Here is a 22,730-nt window from a genome sequence, read left to right on the forward strand (position 1 = left end):
ACTTTCTAAAATGTACAATACATGATGTTATAGCATAAAACAACCGCCCCACCCCCCCCCCCATTTGTATTTAATATTTCAAAATATATAGAGCTCTATTTACATACATATTACAAAATCCAAAACACTGCAGTCACAACCATATCTAATATCTAAATCCATTCATAATTTACAAGTATATATTTAGCATCTGTGCAAACTATGTAGATATTGATTAAAAGACACATTAATTTCTACACATTTTATTATGTAACAGTATATATTAAATGTGCAGAAGGGATGCTTTTTATTCCAGCTGTATTTCATGGACGTATTTATTCCTAACCGAGTATCTATGTAATCTACTGCTTTCACCAATTCAGCAGAATTCTTACAAGAAGATAGGGGTTGAAGGAAAGATACAATACTATTTGTTAAACTGTGGGAGTATTCATTATAAAAAATAGCACATCATGGTTCTAAAGTGGCTAAATGACTGTATGATATAAACACATACTGTGCATGTTTGGATCATTGTAATTTTTTTGCAGTAGGGTGACATGATCAGCTTCTGGTAATAAAATCTGCATAATAAATATAGTACTGAAGTCCACAATAACATCAATAATCAATAGAGCATCATCTCTGTACACATACCTGAACATATGGAATGTACACAGAATACTATACAATATTAGCCTAAATATTCTTTACAGTTTCTGACATTGAGGTTTTGCAGATTGCATATAGCTGAATGTAGATAAACTGTATGTGTTCATAGTTCACCACAGCTAAGACATAGAAATTGAGTCCACTACATTTAGTTAGACAACTACAGTATATTATGTATCAAGAAGGATCACTTTGTGTGTGTGTGGTAGTGGGGGGGGGGGGGGGGGCTTTTTTACAGTCGCTCTCAATTAAGCAGATAACTCATTTTAAATGCGTGATCTACTTCTCCAGTGAACTAATTGCAGGTTACCACTCAGTGTAATTGGTTTTCAAGAGAAATTCAGGATTCTACTTCTACTTTTTTAAAACCACCAACTTTATTCTTAAACCCTAATTTATTTTAAGGTGTGTATTTTATTCTTCTACTAGTTGCAGACTTGCTTCTGCAACAGTAAATTCAAATGATCTGGCACATACACTAGATAACATAACTATTACTGTGCTTGTTAAGACTGTATGAACTTCTGAGTGGATTGTTTCTGCTTGCCTGGTGTCTGTTTAATAGAGTTGCTGTAAGAAGATGAACTGGGGTTCAGAATAGCCTGTCACTGCTGACCTCAGCAACTGCTCTGAGGAAATGGAGGAGCTGTCAGTTGCTGACAGAAGGATCTGCTGGTCTTCTGTGGTCATGGGCAGGGTGAGGGAGAGTGGGATGTCAGTATGCTTTAGCTGGGTTGTGTCCTGCAGAGACACTTTCTCCAATGTGTCGGAGTCTGCTAAGGCTCCAGAGCTCATACTAGGGTCCAGGATTCTTTCCACTGCAGACACAAAAACAATCTTGTTAAATGCAAAATTCAGCGTCTCACAAATGTCCAAAGCAGCAGCTCTACATGAGACAAGGTTGCCAATACTTTTTATTTTATTTTAGAAACAGCAACTTTATTAGGCCTTTTTATATTGAACCCCCCTACAGTGTTTACAAGAAATGCATTCAATATTTATAAACATAATCCTAATTGTTTTTAAACTACACAGGATTTTGTTAACATTTAACACAAAACAAAATACTATAAATTTAGCCAAAAATATACCTACAGAAATTGTGTTTGAGAACTGAGCAGCAAGTCACTTTAGCCAAATGTTTAAGATGATTTAACTCTTAGAAGTACAGATAAAAGTTGTATTATCGAAACACAGCATGCAAGTTTTCGTTGTAATCATATGCAGCGGATTTGTTTTCACTTACCACTATGTGCCTTTGCTTTATGCTTTTTTAGATTCTTCACATCTGTGTAGGAGTTTCCACACAATTCACAGACAAATGGCTTTTCACCTGAAATTAACAGTTGTTTGTGTTACCAGTCTTTTCATTATAGTGTAAATAAATTTGTATTTAATTCCTGTACTAACCTGTGTGGGACCTGCTGTGCTTGTTAAGCTCTCCTGAAGAAATAAAACGTTTTCCACAAGTGCGACACACATATGGCTTCTCTCCTACAACAAAGCCAACAACAACAGAAAAACCTCAGTCTTGTAATAACCAAGCTATGCTGGTCACACTTATATCCAGTATAAAGCAGGTCACAATGATTGAACAGTACATCACAACCAATGCTCATGCAGTTTCATCAAATTTGGAAATGGTTTCCTAGATACAGTTTTTAATAGTTCTTTGCTGTTACCTGTGTGCTTTCGAGCGTGTGTGATGAGAGAGCTGGAGACGGCGAACGCTTTACCGCACGTATCACAGATGTAGGGCTTTTCTCCTGTGTGGCGGCGGACGTGGTAAGTGAGAGTGCTGGCCTGAGCAAAGCGCTGCCCGCACCGCTCACAAACATATGGCTTCTCTCCACTGTGCTTCCTGTTGCCACAAAAGAGAAAGTATACAAGGGTCACAATAAACCCCTAAACTCTAACCATAATCAAGCAAAAACAATACAAATATCAATAATCTTAAAGCTACTTCATCAGACATCATTGTAAAGACTACTAACATGTCCCAAACTGGCATCTCAACTCACCTGGAGTGTATTTTCAGGTTACTGGATGTGGCGAATTGTAGACCACAGATATCACATTTGTACGGTTTCTCTTCCCCATGATGCATACGACTGTGGAAAACCAGCTGACATTTCTGAGCAAAGCCTTTATCACACATATCACACTGGTATGGCTTCTCCCCTTCAAAACAAGATTTCAAATAGTCAGTGATGGAACATAAACCAAATTAAAATAATGACATATAAATCACCCCCAAGGATATGAAGACCGCATTTCAAATTGAAATGTAATTTGCATAACTGAAATTTGGTTAGTCAAAACATGACAAGTGGTTTCCAGTACGTAGCTATCACTAGGTATCAGTACTGTGATTGAATGTGAATGTGAATGATAACGTTGACCATTGGTGAATACGGCACAACCTTACCTGATGTAACATTCATTATTTTCCTGTAAATTATTATATAAATGTTTTATAACTTAAATGTTTGAACTGTAACTAAGATTTTTAAGAACAGTCTTTAAGAAAATCAAGTGCTGGAGGCCTCTGGTTTGGATATAGTATTACAAATACGATTCCGTGTCAAGTGAAAAGAAGTTGTGACCAAGAAATGACCCAACAAAACACTTGAACATAAATTTGTTACTATCATCCCTAATTTCAAAAAATGAAATTCCTTTTAAAGATTCTGACCAGTTTGCCCAGATGTACAGAATTAGTTGCATCCTAGCTTTCTTACCCGTGTGAGTGCGGACGTGTGTTTTCAGCTGGTTGCACTGTGTAAACGCTTTCTCACACAGCTGGCAGACGTAGGGCTTTACACCTTTGTGTATTCGCATGTGCCTCCGCAAGCTGCTGGCTTCAGAGAACACCTTCCCACAGGTGTTACACACCGGCTTCATCTTCAGCTGCTTCTCAGACAGTTCTTCTGCCTCACTGCTATCCAAGCTGTCAACATTATCTTCGCTCAGCGCATCCGAGGCACAGTTCTCCTTCAAAGTACAACGCTTCCGGGACTTTCCTGTCTTTACCATCAATTTTTGAATCATTGCATTTTGGTCTGGAAGACTTTCACTGTCCATCCTTAATAAAGACTCTGGTTCCTCGTTTCCCTGCAGAATTTGAACAGCGAGTTCCGTTGTCTTGTTGCTTGAGTCACTGAAAGCTTCAGCCAGCAGGGAGGGACTGTTTTTTTGCGTCTGCTTCTCTTTTGGTTGGCAGTGCCTGCTCTGCTGGGCTTTAGTCCCATGTCCGTTTCTGGGTTTTCTAGCTTTTTTGGCTCCCTTTTCTTCCACCCGTAGAAATACCTCTGGATTCTCAGGCTCTGCAGGGGCTTGGTCCTGACTTACGAATACAACTGCTAACTCCCTCGGGTAACTGGGTTCGGAAAGGCCAACATCCTGCTTCTCCAGCTCCACGACAGCACTCAGGATTTCTTTAGACAGCAGTTTAACATCTGCTATCCCAGACTCAGCATTTAGTTTACATCTTGCTGCCACTGCCTCTATTTTGAGGTAGGTGGCCGCTCTGTTGATTTCGATAGCATCCTCACTACATGAAAAAAAACACATTAAACAAACATGTAGTTTAAAGTACAGCACCTCTATTCAGAGGCAAGATTATAGTGCTGTTTTTACAGAAACATTGGACCCATGGTGTAAATGTTTCATAATCCATCCCCAAGAAGTGCATTGAAAAATGGCAATCATAAAACTTACCCATCAATGTTAATATTTCCTGTGTACATGTAATCCAACAGTTTCTGAAACCCGCTGGCGTTCACTAGAGTTGGATCCAGAAACGTGACACTTTTTACATCTGGATTCCCACTCTGACATCCAAAGTACTCACTAAATGCTGCCAGTACATTCATGTGAGCCCTGAAGTGAGACTGGCCAATCACAACGGTGCAGTCACACAGGAACCCCTCCTGTCTCTGTTTGTTCAGTTGGTCCAGCAGATGCTTGCAGTGATGAAGAGGTTGCATGGTAATGAGATAATGTAATCAAGCCTTTTATACCTGGAGAACAAATAAAATTAGGTTTAAATAAAAAAAATTAAAAAAAAACATATGGAGCCCATAGCTCTGAGTGTAAATGGAAAGCCCCTCACATGAGCGGTTCATCTGTTATGCAAATGAAATCCCTTTTCATCAAGACTATAGACTTAAAACACTTTTGTAGACGACTGATAGCAGGAGCTTGGTTGACAGGGGTGTCCAAATCCAAGACTGCCCAAATTACTCATTTAAAGTCTGGAGAATGTCCTGCTTCTCTAAAAGGCACAACAGACATTAAGATCTATGGAATAGTCATGTGTCCCTCCAGAACAACATTAGTGTTTTCATGGCTGTCTATTATGGCCCTATACCCCATTCACAATGTAAAGGGCAGTGGTTCAATTTTTGTCTAAACCCCTGTACCTATAAGCACATAATGAAGGAGTCAGGTAGGGGGAATTCCACATGTCTGTCTGCTCCATTGGGTTTGTCTGGCTAATGTTATGCTGGTTCAATTTAGGGGGCAAAAGACAACTGCAATTGTAGAAGTTCAATATTCAGTACAATATTGGAGAAATACACATGAATCAGTTTAGAAGATGCTCTTCCTATTTCTTGTTACATTAGCCTATATGTGTTGTATCACAAGTCTTTTGTATTACGGAACTGAAAGATATGGCTTCTCAATTATAGCCCATATGTAGTGCTAATTATTTATGTTTTGACAGATTGAGGCCTTAAAATAATGACGCATATGTTATTTTAAGCACCTTGCTTTCATTATGATGTTATTTACACATTGGCCTTGACTCAAATTAGTGACTTCAAACAAAGTTCCTTCACAACGATAAGAGAAGCCGTGAGAATGACACAGTACTTACTGAAGTTGAAAGATAACAATTTTTTTTTTTTTTTTAACCATTAGCAGAATTACTGAACATTTTGATGCAACTTGTGAAATTATCCATGTAATGCTAGAATATACTTGCTTGTATTGGGATGTTTTCTTTATTTTATTTCTTTTAAAATGTCTGTGTTTAAAATAGACTGTATATTAGTAAAAACAATGTTGCAGTTAGTACAAGGCTTGTTTCTCATTCCCTTGTCACTGTTATTATTTCTTTTATTTTGCACTGTTGTATAAACAACTGCATGCAACAGTGTTGCACTAGGACAATAGTACTCTCTACAAGTAAACATTTTTGCAGTAACTCTTGCAGCATATATAATATATATATATATATATATATATATATATATATATATATATATATATATATATATATATATATACAGGTTTTAGCCAATAAAGCCACAGGTTTTACAATTGTGTAAAAAGTATATCATGTGCAAACAACCCTGACTCCACATTTACACTGTGCAATTAAACAGATAGGTCAAACCAAATGCTTTACATGCTTTTATGCCTGAAAACAACATTATATTTGCAATTCAGCTACAGTACTGTAGTCTATACCAACACTAACGAAACCATGCACAAATCTTTGACCAAACCAATCCACATTGTTACATGGGTGAAATCCCCTTTTATGTTTTAAATATCGGTATGCATCTCCTTGCTCTACACAAAAAATATTACAATTGACTGATCAGAACTTTCAAGTCCTGTATTAACACGATCGTAGATGCTTGTTTTCAACTGCTTAATGTATGCCCTCTTACTGTTATGCCGCTGTCTTTGCAACCTCATGCTTTTAAATACGGCTAATTGTTTTCGCCTTTTTTGTTCGTCTCACCCTTTCACGTTCTGCTCGTCTCTTAACAAAAACTGAACACCAAAACAAAATACTGTACATGGACAGGACTGCAAAACATGCTGTATTACATAATAGATGATCCATTTCTAACAGATATGACAGCGGTCGTCATGGAAACGAGTTCAGAACCCGAACACTGTCGATTTAAACATACATGAAAGTGGAAGGTGTATCGCAACTGTACCTGTACTGTACCGGTACTGAAAAGTGAATTAGCACAGAAAGTGGTTTCGTACCGGTATATTCTATACCGAAACAAACTGTACTAGTATCGTACCGATACGAGTGTGAACAGGGCTTAATATATTGTACTATAATTAACATAATTACATTAATTAGCATTTGACAAAATTATTGCGGCTAAACACTATTGCAAATAAGAGAAGAGCTGCACGTTTTCTTCAAGTCGTGTGCTTTGTGGGTCCATGTTTTATATTAGTAGTCTCTGAGTCTGGCTACATTTTCACAACAAAGGGCTCTTATTGCGAAAGGACACGCCAGGGTGCATCTGTGTAGTGTAATAAAGTATCAATTTGCTAATACAGCGCCGGTATCTTTCGTTTTGGTACCGAAGTTAATGTAATTTACCCAGTGAAAACGGAAGTATCCATCGCGAGAGATTTGCAAAAGCTTAAAAAAAAAACTAACCTGATAAAAGGTTTGGACCATTTTTTCATTCAGCCATTTTGTGACCACGTAAAATACAAACAAACAAACTAAAACCTATAACCTTAACCATTTAATTCCGAGAAAGCGTCATTTCCGGTGTTGTAACCAATGCAGTCCCCCCTCCCCTCAGAAATCGCAGTGCTACAAAGGTACCACCAAATGTTTCTGTCAGGACAACTGAGGAAGTCAGCACCTCCGGTCACTTTTTTAAAAGTAACGAAGACGCTTATTCACTGCCATACATTAACTATTTTATATGTGTAATGGCTGCAGTGTACTGACCTTATGTTTAGGGTTTCGGTGTTGGGAAAGGATTATTCATTGTTTTATTAACAATAATATGATAACCTATCAGAGTCAAGTGTCCTGGCAGGAACATTTGGTGGTACTTTGAAATGACAGCTCATCGGTATCCCGTGGCGCATTGCGCATGAGTAAATTGAGATCGTGCCAAACCAAGTCTAATTTTTTCTTTTGTTCGTCTCCGAGGTCAAATATGAGTGATCATTTTGCCATCATTTACATATTTTATGGATTTCAAAACGAAAGTTGAAAGTAATTGATCACGAATGTTGTTGCTCTATGGCTTGTGCTGTTACCCCTGGAATAAACACGAGTCGCGTAAATGATATTAAAAATGCATAATGCATTACATATAACGTTATTGCTTACAGTTATTTGTTTATATATTTATTTTATGTACAGTACAAATTAGACAGCTTAGTCTTAGTCTATTGCTGTTTTATTTGTATTCCCTGTGCATTTCAGATAGCGGGGCTCCTAGAAAGGTTAAACTTGCAATGTGTCTACCTGTGCCCCATTATCACACACAAAAGGTTTGATTGATATTGGGTGTATTTACAGTGAGAAACACAGGGGATACCAAATAAAACAGTCATAAACTTAGATATTGTCAGCTTCAAGATATTGTCAACTTCTAGATAGACTGGGAAAGGCCAAGTTTATCTTGACTCTGGACCTCCCCTTAACCCGCAGCTCTAGAGACAACACCAGAAGGGCTGTTTCACTTTAAAACCATGCCATTTGGGCTACATCAGGGGTCTCCAATCCTGGTCCTGAAGAGCTACTGTGGCTGTTGGTTTTCTTTTCAACCAATCTCTCAGTTACTTAATTGAACCATTTATGGGCTTAATTAGTCAAGATTAACAGGTGTTCCAGATCTTTAGCCATTGATGATGTACAGACACCTATAAAACCTGCTGGATAGGGGCTTTCCAGGACCAGGGTTGGAGACCTCTGGGCTACATGGTGCGCCCGCTGCCTTTTAAAGACTGATGGACCAGGTTTTACGCCCACATTATGAACATGCAGCAGCGTATATTGATGATGTGGTGATTTATAGCTCCACTTGGCAAGAGCATTTGGCTAGGGTTACAGCCGTCCTTCAGTCTCTGAGGGTAGCCCAGCTGACAGCTAACTTGGGAAAATGCGCGTTTGCCAAAACAGAGACCCAATATTTGTGATTTTTAATTAGGAATGGAAGGGTGAAACACGTTGTCACCATAATCCAAGCTTTGGTAGACGCGTCGATCCCCAAAACCAAGACTCAGGTGGGGTCGCTACTGGGATTATCCGGTTGTTACTGCCGCTTTATCCCTAAGTATACCACAGTGGTTAACCCTTTAATCGACCTCACCAAAAAGAGTGCACCAAATTTAACTAAATGGTCAGTAGAATGTCAGGGGGCATTTGATATTATTAAGCGAAGACTCTGCCAGGCCCCCACTATCATCACACCTGATTTCACCAAGAGATTCATCCTCCACACTGATGTGTCGGATGTGGGTTTGGGTTTTGGTGCAGTCTTCTCCCAAAAGGTTGACGTAGTAGAACACCCTTTATTGTATATTAGTAAAAAAAAGCCTTCCTCTGGAGTGCATCAAAAAGAAGTGTTTGACCATTAAATGGGCTACTCACTCTTTACGATACTACCTGCTGAGGCATTCATTTGATCTTGTCACAGACCACGCCCCACTCAAGTGGTTGAGCACAATCAAGGACAGCAATGCCCAGATAACTTGATGGTATTTGGCATTGCAGCCCTTCATTAACCACATGGTACACCGTGCTGGGCAAGACCACCAAAATGCGGATTATTTGTCCTGGGAGGAAGGAGTAATCCGAAAGGTAGATTCAGTCGAGCGTGCCTTTGGCTCCACTCTGAGTGGTGGGATATGTGACAGGAAGACAATGATTCTTGGTGGTAAATCTCCTGACCTGTGAGGGCGCTAAGTAATGGGAACAGAGTACCCTGTACTATTTGGCCTGACACTTCATTCCTAGGGTTAAAAGGAAGTCGTCATTTCAAAAGGGGACGGGGTTTCCATGCCTTAACTACCCGGAAGGAAAATGATGAAGCAGCCACGGATTGGAGGAGTTACTGCAATCATTTACCAAGGGGTCACGTGTGACGGTATAAATAGGGGATGAAGTGACATAATCTGTTCCTTCAGTTATGGTTACGGAACGACCCGGAGGGACCAGTATTATGAAATATATTGTGAGTGTTTTGTTTGTTTTGTCTTTTCTGAAAATGCTATTTGTTATTGTTTAGACAGCTAATATGATCCGGAGCTGTCGCCAAAGACCAGAACCAACCCGGACAACATCACTGCACTTTGTTTCATTAAGGATTGTATATTAACTACGAGCACTCGAGGACTTGTGTTTGTGCTTGTGTTACGTGTGGGTGAATAAGAATGGGATTGTTTATTATTTGGGAACCAACCGTGGATTTAAACATGGCAATACACGTCGCTGTATTGCCTGTTAACGTTGTTTATTATTTACTGTTACGCCATCAGGCAATTGGATTACAAATCATTAAACAACATTGCACCTGGATTATAATTGTCTGTCTGTTTATTGATCACCTGCACACTGTTAACCACTTTGCAACATGGGTCTACTAATCTTTAGAACATAAGAACACAAGAAAGTTTACAAACGAGAGGAGGCCATTTGGCCCGTCTTGCTCGTTTGGCTGTTAGTAGCTTATTGATCCCAGAATCTCAACAAGCAGCTTCTTAAAGGATCCCAGGGTGTCGGCTTCAACAACATTACTGGGGAGTTGGTTCCAGACCCTCACAATTCTCTGTGTAAAAAAGTGCCTCCTATTTTCTGTTCTGAATGCCCCTTTGTCTAATCTCCATTTTTGACCCCTGGTCCTTGTTTCTTTTTTCAGGTCGAAAAAGCCCCTTGGAGCGGCATTGTCAATATCTTTTAGAGTTTTGAATGCTTGAATCAGATTGCAGCGTTGTCTTCTTTGTTCAAGACTGATTAGATTTAATTCTTTACTAACCTATTTCCTTTAAACATCCCCATGTTAATTAAATTACTAGTTCTATTATGTAGATCAGAATCTCTAAAAACTGGAGCTATAATTCCAAAAATTATCACTATACACTGAATAAGTACTAAAATAGTAAAAACATGCCCAATCATCTATTTGTAACACATTGGGAAGCAATTCCTCTTCTCCATACATAATTACACCAAATTCCATTATATCTTGTGATATTCTCTCATACAATACCAACAGATGTATTTGTTCTGCATAACACACTATTGCTAACCCATTGTTACAAATAACATTACTGTTAATTTCCCTGCATTCATTTTAGACATATTCATGCTACAGTAAATCATTCAAATTCCACATTGTGTGGTCAGCTGCATGTTCCTTCTTCCAGTTGTCAGCTATTCTTCCCCTTGTGTGGATCGCCATCAGAATCAACCAGCAAGAAATCAAGTTCAGTATTAATTCTTCTGATAACATCTGATTTCACTCGGACCACAATGGGGCCTTCTCTCCTTGACATTCCTCTTTCACCTGGGGATGCATGCTCTGTGTTGAGGTTTGTAACAGCTGCTTGACTCAATGACCTGTGTCACCGTATAGGCCTTTCATTCGCAAGATCACTGTTGAGGAATGTGAGCACTTCTTGTTTCTTAACCACAAACAGCCATCTCCGAGCACATCACCAATACTTCAAAAAGAAAACTCAAGTTCCTATGTTTTTATTTTCTTTATAAATAACAATAGTCACCAACAGGTGGCAATGTGTAACAAATGTTGTATACCCAGTAGTTTGACCAATTCCCTATGTACCCTTTAGCACTGTCTACTGATGAGTAATACACCCTTGCCTTTACTGTTATAACAGCTGTGCTGTTTTTAATTGTGGACATATTAATCCAATGTAAGAAGGCATCTATAATTACCAGTATATTTTGTAAACCTCCCCCCCCCTTGCTGGAGAACAGAATATAAAATATTTGTTTGTAACCACCAAATGTATTAAAAAATGTTTTGCATCTCAATCCAACTCATTGAAATCAACACAGGCTTTCCTGTCCTTGAAATTCCACAAAAAAAAAAAAAACTCTTCCCTTTTTTTTTTTTTGCAAGACACCCAGAGCACAAAAAATAAAATGTGAAAAATTACAAGTGTTCAAAAGTTCTTGTTTCCCCATACAGAACTAAAAGTACTCCCTACACTTGCTGCAGTTACTAACAGCATGTAATTCAACAGATCAAAATAAGAGTGGATCTATCCTAGAAATAGTCCAGTAAGAAAAATAAAAGGTGTGTGTGTCAGGAGGGAGAGAAACCGGTTTAGGAGCTGCAAGGTTGTGGTGTGTGTATCTTCCATTGTTTGTTACCTCTCTGCGGCAGGCTGGCAAGTAGATAGAGGCCCAGAGACAGACTGCAGTTCAAAAAAAATATACTTTTATTGTAAAGATACAAAAATAAAAGGGCACAAGGGCCAAAACAAAGGAATTGAAACAAAAAGAAAGACAAAAAGCAAAATGTACAAAATAAAGGTTTCCAGGCTGGGCAATGCCTACACTGGATTTAGAAACTTTAAAAAATCAAAACCAAACAAAACCAACCTGCTGCCTCAGCTCCCTCCTCCAAATGAGAAGCAGAGGCATCCTTTTATGTCAGGTGGCTGGGCGCTGATTGATCATTAATTAACCTAATCAACTAATCAACCCCAGCCACCTGAACATAATAAACCCAGGCAGGTAGGGGAAATTAACCCCATCCCTGCCAATTTAAAAAGGGCAGAGCTTTGCTCTGCCACACTCCCTTTCATAACTCTTTCTACCAATTTCACATCAAACCCCCAATGGGCTGTTTGTATTACCTGTATTCTCAATTACTGTCTGTATTCCCAACAATGGCAAATCTTTGTCCTACCTTTAAACTTTCCTTCTCAATTCCTCACATTCATTTTCTTTTCTTGAATTCTCTTTTCAACATGCTCTTGACAATCAAATGCCTGAGCAATGTGTTTTATTTATGCCAGCCTTTTCTTGCTAATAAATATATTTGTACTTAATGGTAGCTGAATTTAACCATTAAAATAATCACTTTTGCAATATAAAAGTCTTTGCTTTCATTACTATTCAAATTAGTATTACCAATTTTTAATTTAAAGCGTACTACCAATTCCTAAATAAAACCACATTTGGTTTCACTGATAATTATTACAGAATTACCTGTACACTTCAATAACACATTTACATTTTCCTTATTGTTTTTAACAGAATTACATTTAACAAATTATTCTCTACATTTTCATAATCTAATGTGCACTTTCCTCCTCTGAATGCAGACAGGGAAACGATTAATATAGAAAACATCGTGGCACTCAAAAATGATGCAGCACCCCTTTTTGCTGCTTTCCACAGTGTCCTTGCACTGACCCTCAAGTGTAATTTTATGGTCCTTAAAATCATTTGCATTCTTTTTGTACATTTCCAACTTTCCCTTACACACCAAAATAGACTGCCTTAAGACCACAAAGCTTAAAAGCAAGTATTTCTTTCTTGTTGCTCTTTTACATGTGCTGATCAAATTTAAACAATTCCTGACAGTTTCTTTTCTGGCTCTGTTTCTTTAGCCTAATCTCCACTCATGAGTTCACAATAGTTATCGTGTTTTTCTGTGTATCCCTTATTAAAGTCTTACATTTTTGCAAAGCTGACCCAATGCAAAAGCCTGCGCACAGCTCGCCAATATGTAAGAGGTTTGATTTTTTCTCAAAAACAATTCATCTTCTTCAGCTAAAGTTAATCAAAAATAGTTTATTCAGGAATCAAAATACAAGCAGGAACAAAGCAAAGGTGATACATCAGACACACAGGCCTCAGTTGATGGTGTTCTGAGCCGCCATCAGTATAGATGTTAATTAGCTGAGCTGAGCTGACCCGACCTGACCAAATAAATTACTTCGTACAGCACAGATGTACAGTTAGCTTATGTAATTTCCTTGCCCAAATATGGTCTTATTTACTTATCACTTTACCAACGTCAGCAGAAACACAGATAACAAGAAGTTACATTTGAGTTTTGCTCAATTCTCACAGGAAGCAAAGGGCTATACCCACGCATCACAAGGTCAAACAAGCCTTGATTGCAGCAGTTGATGTGCACCAACTATGTACATCTTACTTTTAAGAGTTTATTAACCCTGCGTTGATTCAGAGCTTACACTAAACACAGGAAAATCACACAATGTTTACAGACAGTTTATTTCTTTACCATTTAAATGGGAAGCATAAGTAACAGTAATATAATGGAAAAGGAACAAAGGCTGATGAAACAATAAGGACTTGTGCAATTTAACTGGAACACTGGTACACTGCCCCACATAAGGTGCATGGTTATCAGAAAAAGAAAAAGCATAGTGTGCTATTATGCATTCTGTGACACTTACCTAGAGTTATAGCATGTCACTTTTAGCAAAAGTAAATGGTTTTAGAACCAGTTTCAATTGGTTTGATTGTGGTTTGTAGATAGGCTCAAAACAGCTTATTAAGCAGAAACAGTTTATACGAAAAACAAAAGTGTTATCTGTCCCGAGGTCACAGCTGCACTCTGAGTTATGAAAACCAGGCACTCCTTACAAGGCCAGGGCAATACATAGGCAAAAATCCTTACAAGGTGCTGTATAGACAGATTTGCAAATTCTTGCAAGCTTATTGAATATAAAACAGTCCTGCATGAAGTAAAAAAAAAACTAAAATGTTTATTCTTGTACATAGACTATATTTTGGAGTACACACCTTTGTGGCAACACACTATATTGTCATAAGCTGTACTACAGTATACAGTAGCATGCACACAGATAAAAATGCACACAGATAAACATGCACACAGATAAACATGCACACAGTTGTTCATTAACTGTGTGACGCGACTTGCATGCATTTGTCAACCAGCCAACCTTTGGGTTCAAGACAACATGCAAGATGGCCAGAGTCTGATATGAATCACACCTTCTACTATGGAAGAAGAGAATTGGAATAAAATAATACTACAACAAATACTTTGCCAGTCTCAAGTTAGTATCACACAGCATCTTAAAGTACATAAAACTAACAACACTCTATATGGTGGTCTCCCTCTCCTACTCACCTACAATGCCCTTCATCACACAGCTCCTGAGTACCTCCTCAACCTGCTGACCTGCTATGTCCCTGCCCACAAGCTGAGGTCCTCCGACAGCTGGAGTACACACTGCTTGTTATCCCCAAGCATAAGCTGTACTACTGTATACTCACTCACACAGATAACACTTGGACACGCTCATTTAGCACACAGCTCCGACTCTTTGCATGATGCTCTCACTGTCGCTCGCTTTAAACAACCAGCACAACCTGTTCTCTCTTGCTTTCCATGCTCCTTAAGCCTGATATCTGTTATTAGCTGCTGCTACTATTTCACATATTGTTACTATCTTATTTATCTGTATTATGCACTTATAACTGTATTTATTGTACTATTTCAAGTATTATGCATTTTCCACTGTATTTAGTGTACTATGCTACTATCATGTATTATGTTCTTTCCACTGTATATCATGTATTATGCATTTCTCTATTTGAAGTATTATGGATTTTCTTGTATTTGTTGCATCTTGTAAAACACTTTGTGATGGTGTTCCACTATGAAAGGCGCTATATAAAATAAAGATTGATTGAATAAAGAGTGATTGACTACTGGGTACTATTAGTGAAGAAATATGGGTTATCGACAACATCCAATACACAGACTTGGTGTGAATTGTATATGATCCCTTTACACCACTAACAATATTTCATTACTCTAAACCTAGCCCCAACCCTAACCTTAGACTTTCATTATTAGCAGTTATTACAGAAAAACCAAGAAAACCCTAACTTACCCTGATCACTATCACTGACAAAAACAGGATCATTATTTTATATAGGTACCTTCATCAGGCAGACAGAAAACCCTTCCTATTTTCAATAATCCTCAACACGCTTTTCACTTTCTGATATTAAAGGGTCTGGTAGTGTTCCAAAGACATCATTTTTCAGTATGTTTGCACACAAGCCCGCCATGAAAACACTGAAAAATATACCCCATCAATTGTCAACAGTTCTCTACCACATTTCCTTCTAACTGTTTCTGGTACCTCAAACAAAGAACAGATGAAAAATTCTCAATCCTGTAATACTGGGATAACACACAAAGGGTCCATTGACAGCATGGTGAGAGTAGGCTGACTGATTTGGTCAGAGTGAAGCAGAACAGAACTGAATCAGTGAGAGCATCTCATTTCTAAAACTTGATTGAGGCTGGAAAGAACCATCCTTTAATGTTCTTTCGCACCACCGGCAACATCTTTCACATAAAAGTGGCTAAACATGTCTCAATTGACTATTCTGAGGATAGTTATGAATTCTGCACGTCAAACTTTTGAAAATATTGCACTCCTAGTACTGCCCTGTGAGGACTTCTTTCACATGTTGATTAATGCTGCAGAATACTTAAATAGTTCCTCAATGCAGTATTTAAAACATAGTCAAACAGCTTTGCTCCAACATCTGCTGTCTAGACCCCAGGCTTATCATCAGTGGTGACACAATGCCTTTCTCAGTGTTACTGTTTGACCAGCAATCACTAAGAAACTACTGATACTCCCTCCGGATGACCAGGCTAATTATCTCATCATTCATCCAATATTTCATTCAATATTCTGTTTTAATATCAATCAATAGCTATCAATAGCACCCATTCTGTTAAAATGGTCTGTCATTCTTCTGAATACTCCATGGTGAACAGCATAATTAGACTGTCAACTGTGTGCAGATGACACCCAGATTTACATCTCCTTACCCTCTGAGACAGGTTCTGTGATCCCTGTGCTGTGTTGCAATGCCTGTCAGAAATCAAATGCCTCATAATTGGTTAAAACTGAACTCTGATAAATGTGACATGCTTTTAGTCATTTCTCAATGCTATCTCAAGCCTGCTCCATCTCCATCAATTTCACTGAACAATAGCCCCCCTTGTTCCTATACCAAAAGGTTGCAGCTTGGATTCTATAATGGTCTCTGCGTTATCTTTTCCCCCTACATTTTCTTCCCATGCCTCAACATGGAGTGTATTATCGCCTGTATGTTCAGGACTGAACACTATCTCTCTATTATAGCCCCAGGGCTGGTTCCATTGTGGATTTTGGCTACCGCCCATGTGAGCTATGCAGTGGTCTACCCCTGCACAGAATTCAATGGGATTTTCCACATTGATTCGTCAATTCCTCACCAACAACAACTTTGATATCTCAAAAATAGTGCCGATAGTTCAAGCTAGTGCAAGACCTGATAAGATTACCTTATGTAACTTGTCACATGATGCAGATTTTCTTTTGTTCCTTAAGATTTGAACACAATGGAAATAGCATCAGATGTTAGAAGCATATACAATACAGTTTTGACTATTATAATGTGAATGGTAAAAAAATATTTACAGAGGCAGATCAAATACTGAACAGGCATTGTTATGTTATATAACACGATCGCAATGGGCCCAATTCCCCATTGTGTTACAATGACACACATGACTGATTTAATTTACTTGTAATTCAGGCTGAAAAACTTTTCCAGGTTTTAAATTTCTTTCCGCTTGTATAACAATTAGTTATGTATAATATATGCCTTTAAAATGGTTAATTTAACTTGAATGAATAGGACACTTTCAACTCAGCTAAAAATGGGGAGTAAACTTTTGTAACCAAGAGGACAAAACCTGAAACTAAAAATTGAGTACAGTCTTATCTACAATACAAGCTACTGCACATTGTATAATAACACTTTTGTAACCTTTACCCCCACCCTCCCCCTTGATGCATACTATATTGTTGAGAACATCAGCTTTACATAAGACTTTTTGTTTGTTTGTTTTTCAGCTCCTACTGCTGTCCTGGTGGGAGGAGAACTCCTGAAATCTGATCTTTAAGGTGTGGCTTGGTAACACTGTCATGTATTTATCTCGTTATAAATACAGCCACCCAGCCTCCTATTGCAGACAGCAGGGTTGAAGAGAACTTACATCGTACTGAGAGGTAAGAGAATCTTTTAGAATCCTGTCCATTTATACATTCAAACTGTTTCATGCCACGACCATGCCATTTCTTCTGGTGCAGAGGTGGCAGCAGTCAGTTTATTTGTTCTGTTTTCATTTTATTTTATAAATGTGTAATAACTATAGTGCGAATCTCAGTTGGACACCAGCAAATAGAAAAGCTAAAAAACGATTTTATCATCTAGGAGCGGTCCTCAAAACTGTGCCAAGTGGGTAGATTCCCTTGACACCAGAATGTTTTGACTGGGATGCAGAAAACGTAATCTGGAACATTGCTATACTGATGCACTGGTAGTGGAACTGAAGTAATTAAATTCGACTGCTCTGTGCGCTCAACCTGTGCTATTGTGCCATTCGTTAGATTTGTATTTGAACATCACTTTATTCTTTTTGGAATGAGATAGTTTAGAGTATAGAATACGTTACACCTTTGGGTATAACCAGATTTACAGATCACATAACTTTAGTGCACTAATAATATTCTGTTGTACAACATGGAATTATTGGATTACTGTGAGCTAATAGCATGGAACCTGTAGTGCTTTATTACATCTTTACTCCAGCCTGTCATTTATTTCTAGTTTTTACAAAGCTAGAACCAAACATATATAATTCAGAGTTGCAAGAACTCTCAAGTTGTTTCCATTTCATTTAGTAGCAACAACATTGCAAAAATCCATCAGTTACAGAATGTTTAAATACTTTGAATCCATGCTCTAGGCTTGAATTGAATCAAAATGTCAGGTCTGCCATAACAGTTACAAAGTATATTTATAGCATACATATGATTTTTTTTTCGAGGCCCCGGTGTCTGAAGTAATTTTACACAGCTTATGACACAGATTCACCATATAACCATATTCCCTTGGTAACACTTAGTTTAAGTTTAAAATGTTAGGAAAAAAATGGAAACCCCTTTCTAGCAACCATAGAGACCTATTGACAATACAAATATTAATGCCTCCTGCATAGACGCCTTTTGGCTCACTGTAGTCATTTGTTTGTTTGTGTGCATATCAACAACCATTTCTTGGACTGTGCTTAATGATAATAATACAAAATAAGCAACATTGTACCCAAGTAACAGATCTCCTGTGTCAGCTTTCATTATTAAGAAGATAGTGTTTTAATCGCGTGCCAAGTGAGAACGGCAAATTGTAAATGCTTCGTTTCACTTTCAGAGTAAAGACCGGCTGTGAAAATGCAGGAAATGCTGATTCTACTATTGTCCCTCATCGCTCTCTCTGCTGTAAATGGGCAGACATTTCATTTAGGATCCTGCCCGAAACCTCCAGTTCAAAGCAACTTTGAGCTAAGCAAGGTACTTTTCTGCAGTGAATAATCCCCTTCTTATCACACAGATTGAAATACTGTTGGGGTCTTTATGAATATCAAAGTATTCAGTTTCCTACTCACACTTTGTGTGCTGTAGGTGTGTAAATTCCACTAATGGTATGAAGGAAGCACCTCTTTGGTCGTGATTTATCTTGATGCAATAGTACTGCCCAATCAAGAGAATGTTCTTTCTTCGTATCCATGCATTCTCGATCAAACATTCCGACCCTCAAAGCAGTACTGCTGCAGAGATAGTCAACATTCCATAACAACTAGAACAAGTTTTTTACATTTTCTTACTCCTTGACCAATTATAACTGTTCCTTTTTTTTCAGTGATGGAATTCTTTTGATTTGTACGATAACAAACTGTGCTGTGTATCACACGTGTGGTCTCACTAGCTAAACCATTACAGTGGAACTGATTTACAAGGAAACAGAAAGATATTTTTAAATGATTGCTTTAAAGCCATCGTTAACAACATGTATTCAGTATCTCACTTTTTAAAAAAATTTACAAATCAATGTGTTATTTTCTGTTTTTACAGTATCTTGGCACGTGGTATGAAATTGAAAAATTACCTGCAAGTTTTGAAAAGGGAAGTTGTGTTCAAGCCACTTACTCCTTAAATGAGGATGCTACCATAAAGGTTTTGAATCAGGAACTTTTGTAAGTACTGGCACACCACATATTTGTGCTTATTAAAAATATGTGGTTTAAAATTCTGCTTTTGAAATACAGAACTAGAACGCTGATCTAGCACAAAATTACAGACTAAACTAGTGTTCACATATTGATGCTGTTGTTCTGTATTATAATTCTGTTGATGAAAACACCTGCCATAACACTGTCAATGTGATGTGATGTGGTCAACCATTAACAGAACCATTGAGTCCACCCATTTGAAAATTTTGTTTCTTATGAAACATCAGTAATGTATGCAGTCTGGTCAATTTTTTGCTCTGCCTTCCTTTCTGCAAGTCATAAACAGCCTTCTTTTTTTTCTAAGTTTATTTTTTATTGATCTATATAACCATTGTTAAAGGTATAGTTGTCCTACAGGTCTTTCATTATAGCTTCAAATCTGCTCCATTGAACTTCTACTGTTCTACCATCATATCAATTCCCTTGCCCAGTCGATTTCGCCCAGTTTCTGCCTCATCCCTTCAAAGTTAGTCTTTCTGAAATGATGCACTTTAGTTTGTGCTGTATTTTGCCTGGAATCCCAGGTCATTTTGAATTGAGCCATGTTCTGATCACTTGATCCAAGTGCTTTGATTACTTTTATATTACATAGCATGTCCTGGTTGTTTGTGAACACCGGTGTCTTGTTGGATTTTTGACACACTGGGTCAGAGCAATAGTTTACTGAATCAATCAGTTCAATTTCTACTATACCACACCCAACTAGACTTTCCCAGTTTATATGACATCAGTATTTTTTTTAGTCTGGGTCTTGGACTACAGTATCAGCGGTTTTCAATTGGCATGTATGCTGTAACTTTCACCTAGTGCAGAATGCATGCCAGGGGGTATTTGTTTTGTAACTTGTATTTTTCAATTTGTATCTTAGACCTAATGGCAAGAAACATTCAATTGTGGGAACTGCTGTATCCCGCAACTTAGAGGAGCCAGCCAAACTTGGAGTTAGCTTTTCCTTTTGTAAGTATTCAAGAGAACGCCTGATATTCTTTTGTCCCTGATATTCTCTTGTCTGCTGCTCTGACCAATTCCAGTCAGATGACAATGCAATGAAACAAAGAGGCAATGTTAGCACAAGCACAGCAACAGCAGTTGGCCATTGATGAAATAGTACCACACGGTGGTGTCACAAGGGTCATTATCATATCAGTACCAGTGTGTTAGTGGCAGGACAGCTGACAAAGAGGCACAACTAATATTTTGTCTGTTAGAACACCACCTAAAGGAGCGGTAAGCAAGGTCTTAAAATACATTTTCTTACCTCTTCTTAACCTTTTTTTCTCAACTGCCTCTCTGGATGTTAGGACAGATGCACCTGTTCTTGCAGGTGCTGTATTATCTCCTGTATCAACTCTTTACCACAGGAACTAGCCAGGGTGAAGACAGTAAAGAAACAAAAGAAGAGTGTTAAGGGGTGCAGTCACAAAGGTGCTGCTAATAAAAGAGGGGTAACAAAGGAATGCAAACTATGGTCCTTGTAAAGTGTGATGAAAGTGATCATTGTGTCTGTTTTATTTTTCAGTCCAGCCATACAGTCCATACTGGGTGTTGTCGACCGACTATGAGAGTTATTCACTGGTTTACTCCTGCAGTAACGTTTTAGGAATTTTTTATGTGGACTTCGCCTGGATCCTGGCCAGAACTCGCACACTCCCGGCAGAAAATGTCACCCAGCTGCGGGAAGTCTTCACCACCTCCAACATCGATATAACGAAAATGACTCAGACTGATCAAACAAACTGCCCTAACTTCATGTAAATTAACCATGGGGAATTCAAATTCCTATATAGAAAGGTGGTTACTTTTCTTCTTGTTGGAAATAGGTGGGAATTATTAATGTCATATACTTACTAAGCTGTATTATAGAATCGAGAGTGCACTGACTCACTACTGATTGCTTGAATGCATGATTAAAATTGGAAGTCCACCTAAAATCTATATGAACTAACTCTACCCAAAGAGAAGCACTGCAAACCAGTATCTGCATTGCATATGCTTGCTCATTATAATCCTGTTGAAACATCTGCCCCATGCTGTTAAACTACATTTTAATCCTGAAAAGTTACAGAGTACGACGATACCGTTATGTTGAAAATTTAGTAAATCTAATATGTTCTCAATCCAGTCCTTTGTCAGAATGGTTTGTATCATGTGTTATGCAACACTGTTGTGTATTTGTATTATGTAGTATATAATTACACATGCAAAACTTTCTCATGAAAAGGAATTTAATTTAATGTTACAAGGGTGTTATTTGAAAAACAACAATACAACATTCATCATTTACAAACCTTTGTATGAGTTTTTGAGTCTTTACAAAGTATAATGCTTTGAAGTGGGTTAAGTTTATCTCTTTGCTTTGTTTCTGGTATTTTATTGCACTCATGGGCAGTGTAATGCAATGCACTCTCAGCTAGCAAATGCACATTCCTTAGAATGCACAAAAAGCCTAGCATTAACGTTTAAGGCATCAAGTCAATTAATGTTAATCATTTAATAAGATAATTTATATCATCTTAATTCCTCTACTAATTTCCTATTTAATATATTATGTGTGCTCTCTATCTTTGTCTAAAGGAAACATATATGTTGCACTGTGTACACTAACTGTGCAACACTGATATGCTTCCCCACAATTAGCTATATCTTTTCGGAAGCAGGAATAATATGTAATCATAATGATCTAAGCAGTTACAGCAACAGAGAATCATGCAGAACATACATAATAGGATATTGAATATTAGGAACAAGTGCATGATATGAAGTGTCCCTTTAAGAATAGGTCATTGTTGTAATCACCTTGATTTACGTTATCCTTATGTTATGCACATATATTCTGTCATATTGTAAAATGTGAGTTTTGTTAAAAAGCTGCACTGAGACAAGTTTTGTGTCATATTCTTAACCATTATATAAAATAAATACGAGCCTATTTTAATGAAGGGTTTGATGGTTCAAAGCGCTATATGTTAAGCACAATTGTAGTGATTAAAAGCTAGAGTGGCTTTACTTTTATGTTGAAAATCTGGTAAAACTAGTGTTTCCTCAATCCAGTCCTTTGCTAGGACCAGCCTACCTATTCCTGTTAGTACAAGGCATGAGTAAGCTAGGCGGAATGGTTTGTATTCTGTTATGCAATACTGCCATTATGTAGGACATCATTATATG

General features: G+C 37.9%; 2 protein-coding genes across 2 annotated transcripts; one reads left to right on the top strand and one right to left on the bottom strand.

Moving 5' to 3' along the window:
* Window positions 1-154: 154 nt before the first annotated feature.
* Window positions 155-7,139, bottom strand: LOC121326378 (myoneurin-like). The gene is made up of 8 exons (XM_041269634.1): window positions 7,079-7,139; window positions 4,372-4,673; window positions 3,393-4,204; window positions 2,673-2,832; window positions 2,334-2,512; window positions 2,062-2,145; window positions 1,898-1,984; window positions 155-1,469 (listed from the first exon to the last, which is right to left on the bottom strand). Exons 2-8 carry the CDS (start codon window positions 4,638-4,640, stop codon window positions 1,210-1,212), a joined length of 1,851 nt encoding a protein of 616 aa, XP_041125568.1. The 5' UTR covers window positions 4,641-4,673; window positions 7,079-7,139; the 3' UTR covers window positions 155-1,209.
* Window positions 7,140-17,418: 10,279 nt separating this feature from the next.
* Window positions 17,419-22,504, top strand: apodb (apolipoprotein Db). The gene is made up of 5 exons (XM_041271061.1): window positions 17,419-17,505; window positions 18,707-18,846; window positions 19,408-19,529; window positions 20,434-20,522; window positions 21,085-22,504. The coding sequence occupies exons 2-5, from the start codon at window positions 18,727-18,729 to the stop codon at window positions 21,318-21,320; spliced, it is 567 nt and encodes a 188-aa protein (XP_041126995.1). The 5' UTR covers window positions 17,419-17,505; window positions 18,707-18,726; the 3' UTR covers window positions 21,321-22,504.
* Window positions 22,505-22,730: the final 226 nt, after the last annotated feature.

Source organism: Polyodon spathula, chromosome 14 (assembly GCF_017654505.1).
Source record: "Polyodon spathula isolate WHYD16114869_AA chromosome 14, ASM1765450v1, whole genome shotgun sequence".
Classification (NCBI taxonomy): domain Eukaryota; kingdom Metazoa; phylum Chordata; class Actinopteri; order Acipenseriformes; family Polyodontidae; genus Polyodon; species Polyodon spathula.

Coding starts and splice junctions, on each gene's coding strand:
- LOC121326378 (XM_041269634.1), bottom strand. CDS start 4,640: ATGCAACCTCTTCATCACTGCAAGCATCTGCTGGACCAACTGAACAAA. Junction 4,205..4,371: donor GGAAATATTAACATTGATGG/GTAAGTTTTATG, acceptor TTTTTCATGTAG/TGAGGATGCTATCGAAATCA. Junction 2,513..2,672: donor AACCTGAAAATACACTCCAG/GTGAGTTGAGAT, acceptor TTGTGGCAACAG/GAAGCACAGTGGAGAGAAGC.
- apodb (XM_041271061.1), top strand. CDS start 18,727: ATGCAGGAAATGCTGATTCTACTATTGTCCCTCATCGCTCTCTCTGCT. Junction 19,530..20,433: donor GTTTTGAATCAGGAACTTTT/GTAAGTACTGGC, acceptor TTTGTATCTTAG/ACCTAATGGCAAGAAACATT. Junction 20,523..21,084: donor TGGAGTTAGCTTTTCCTTTT/GTAAGTATTCAA, acceptor TTTATTTTTCAG/TCCAGCCATACAGTCCATAC.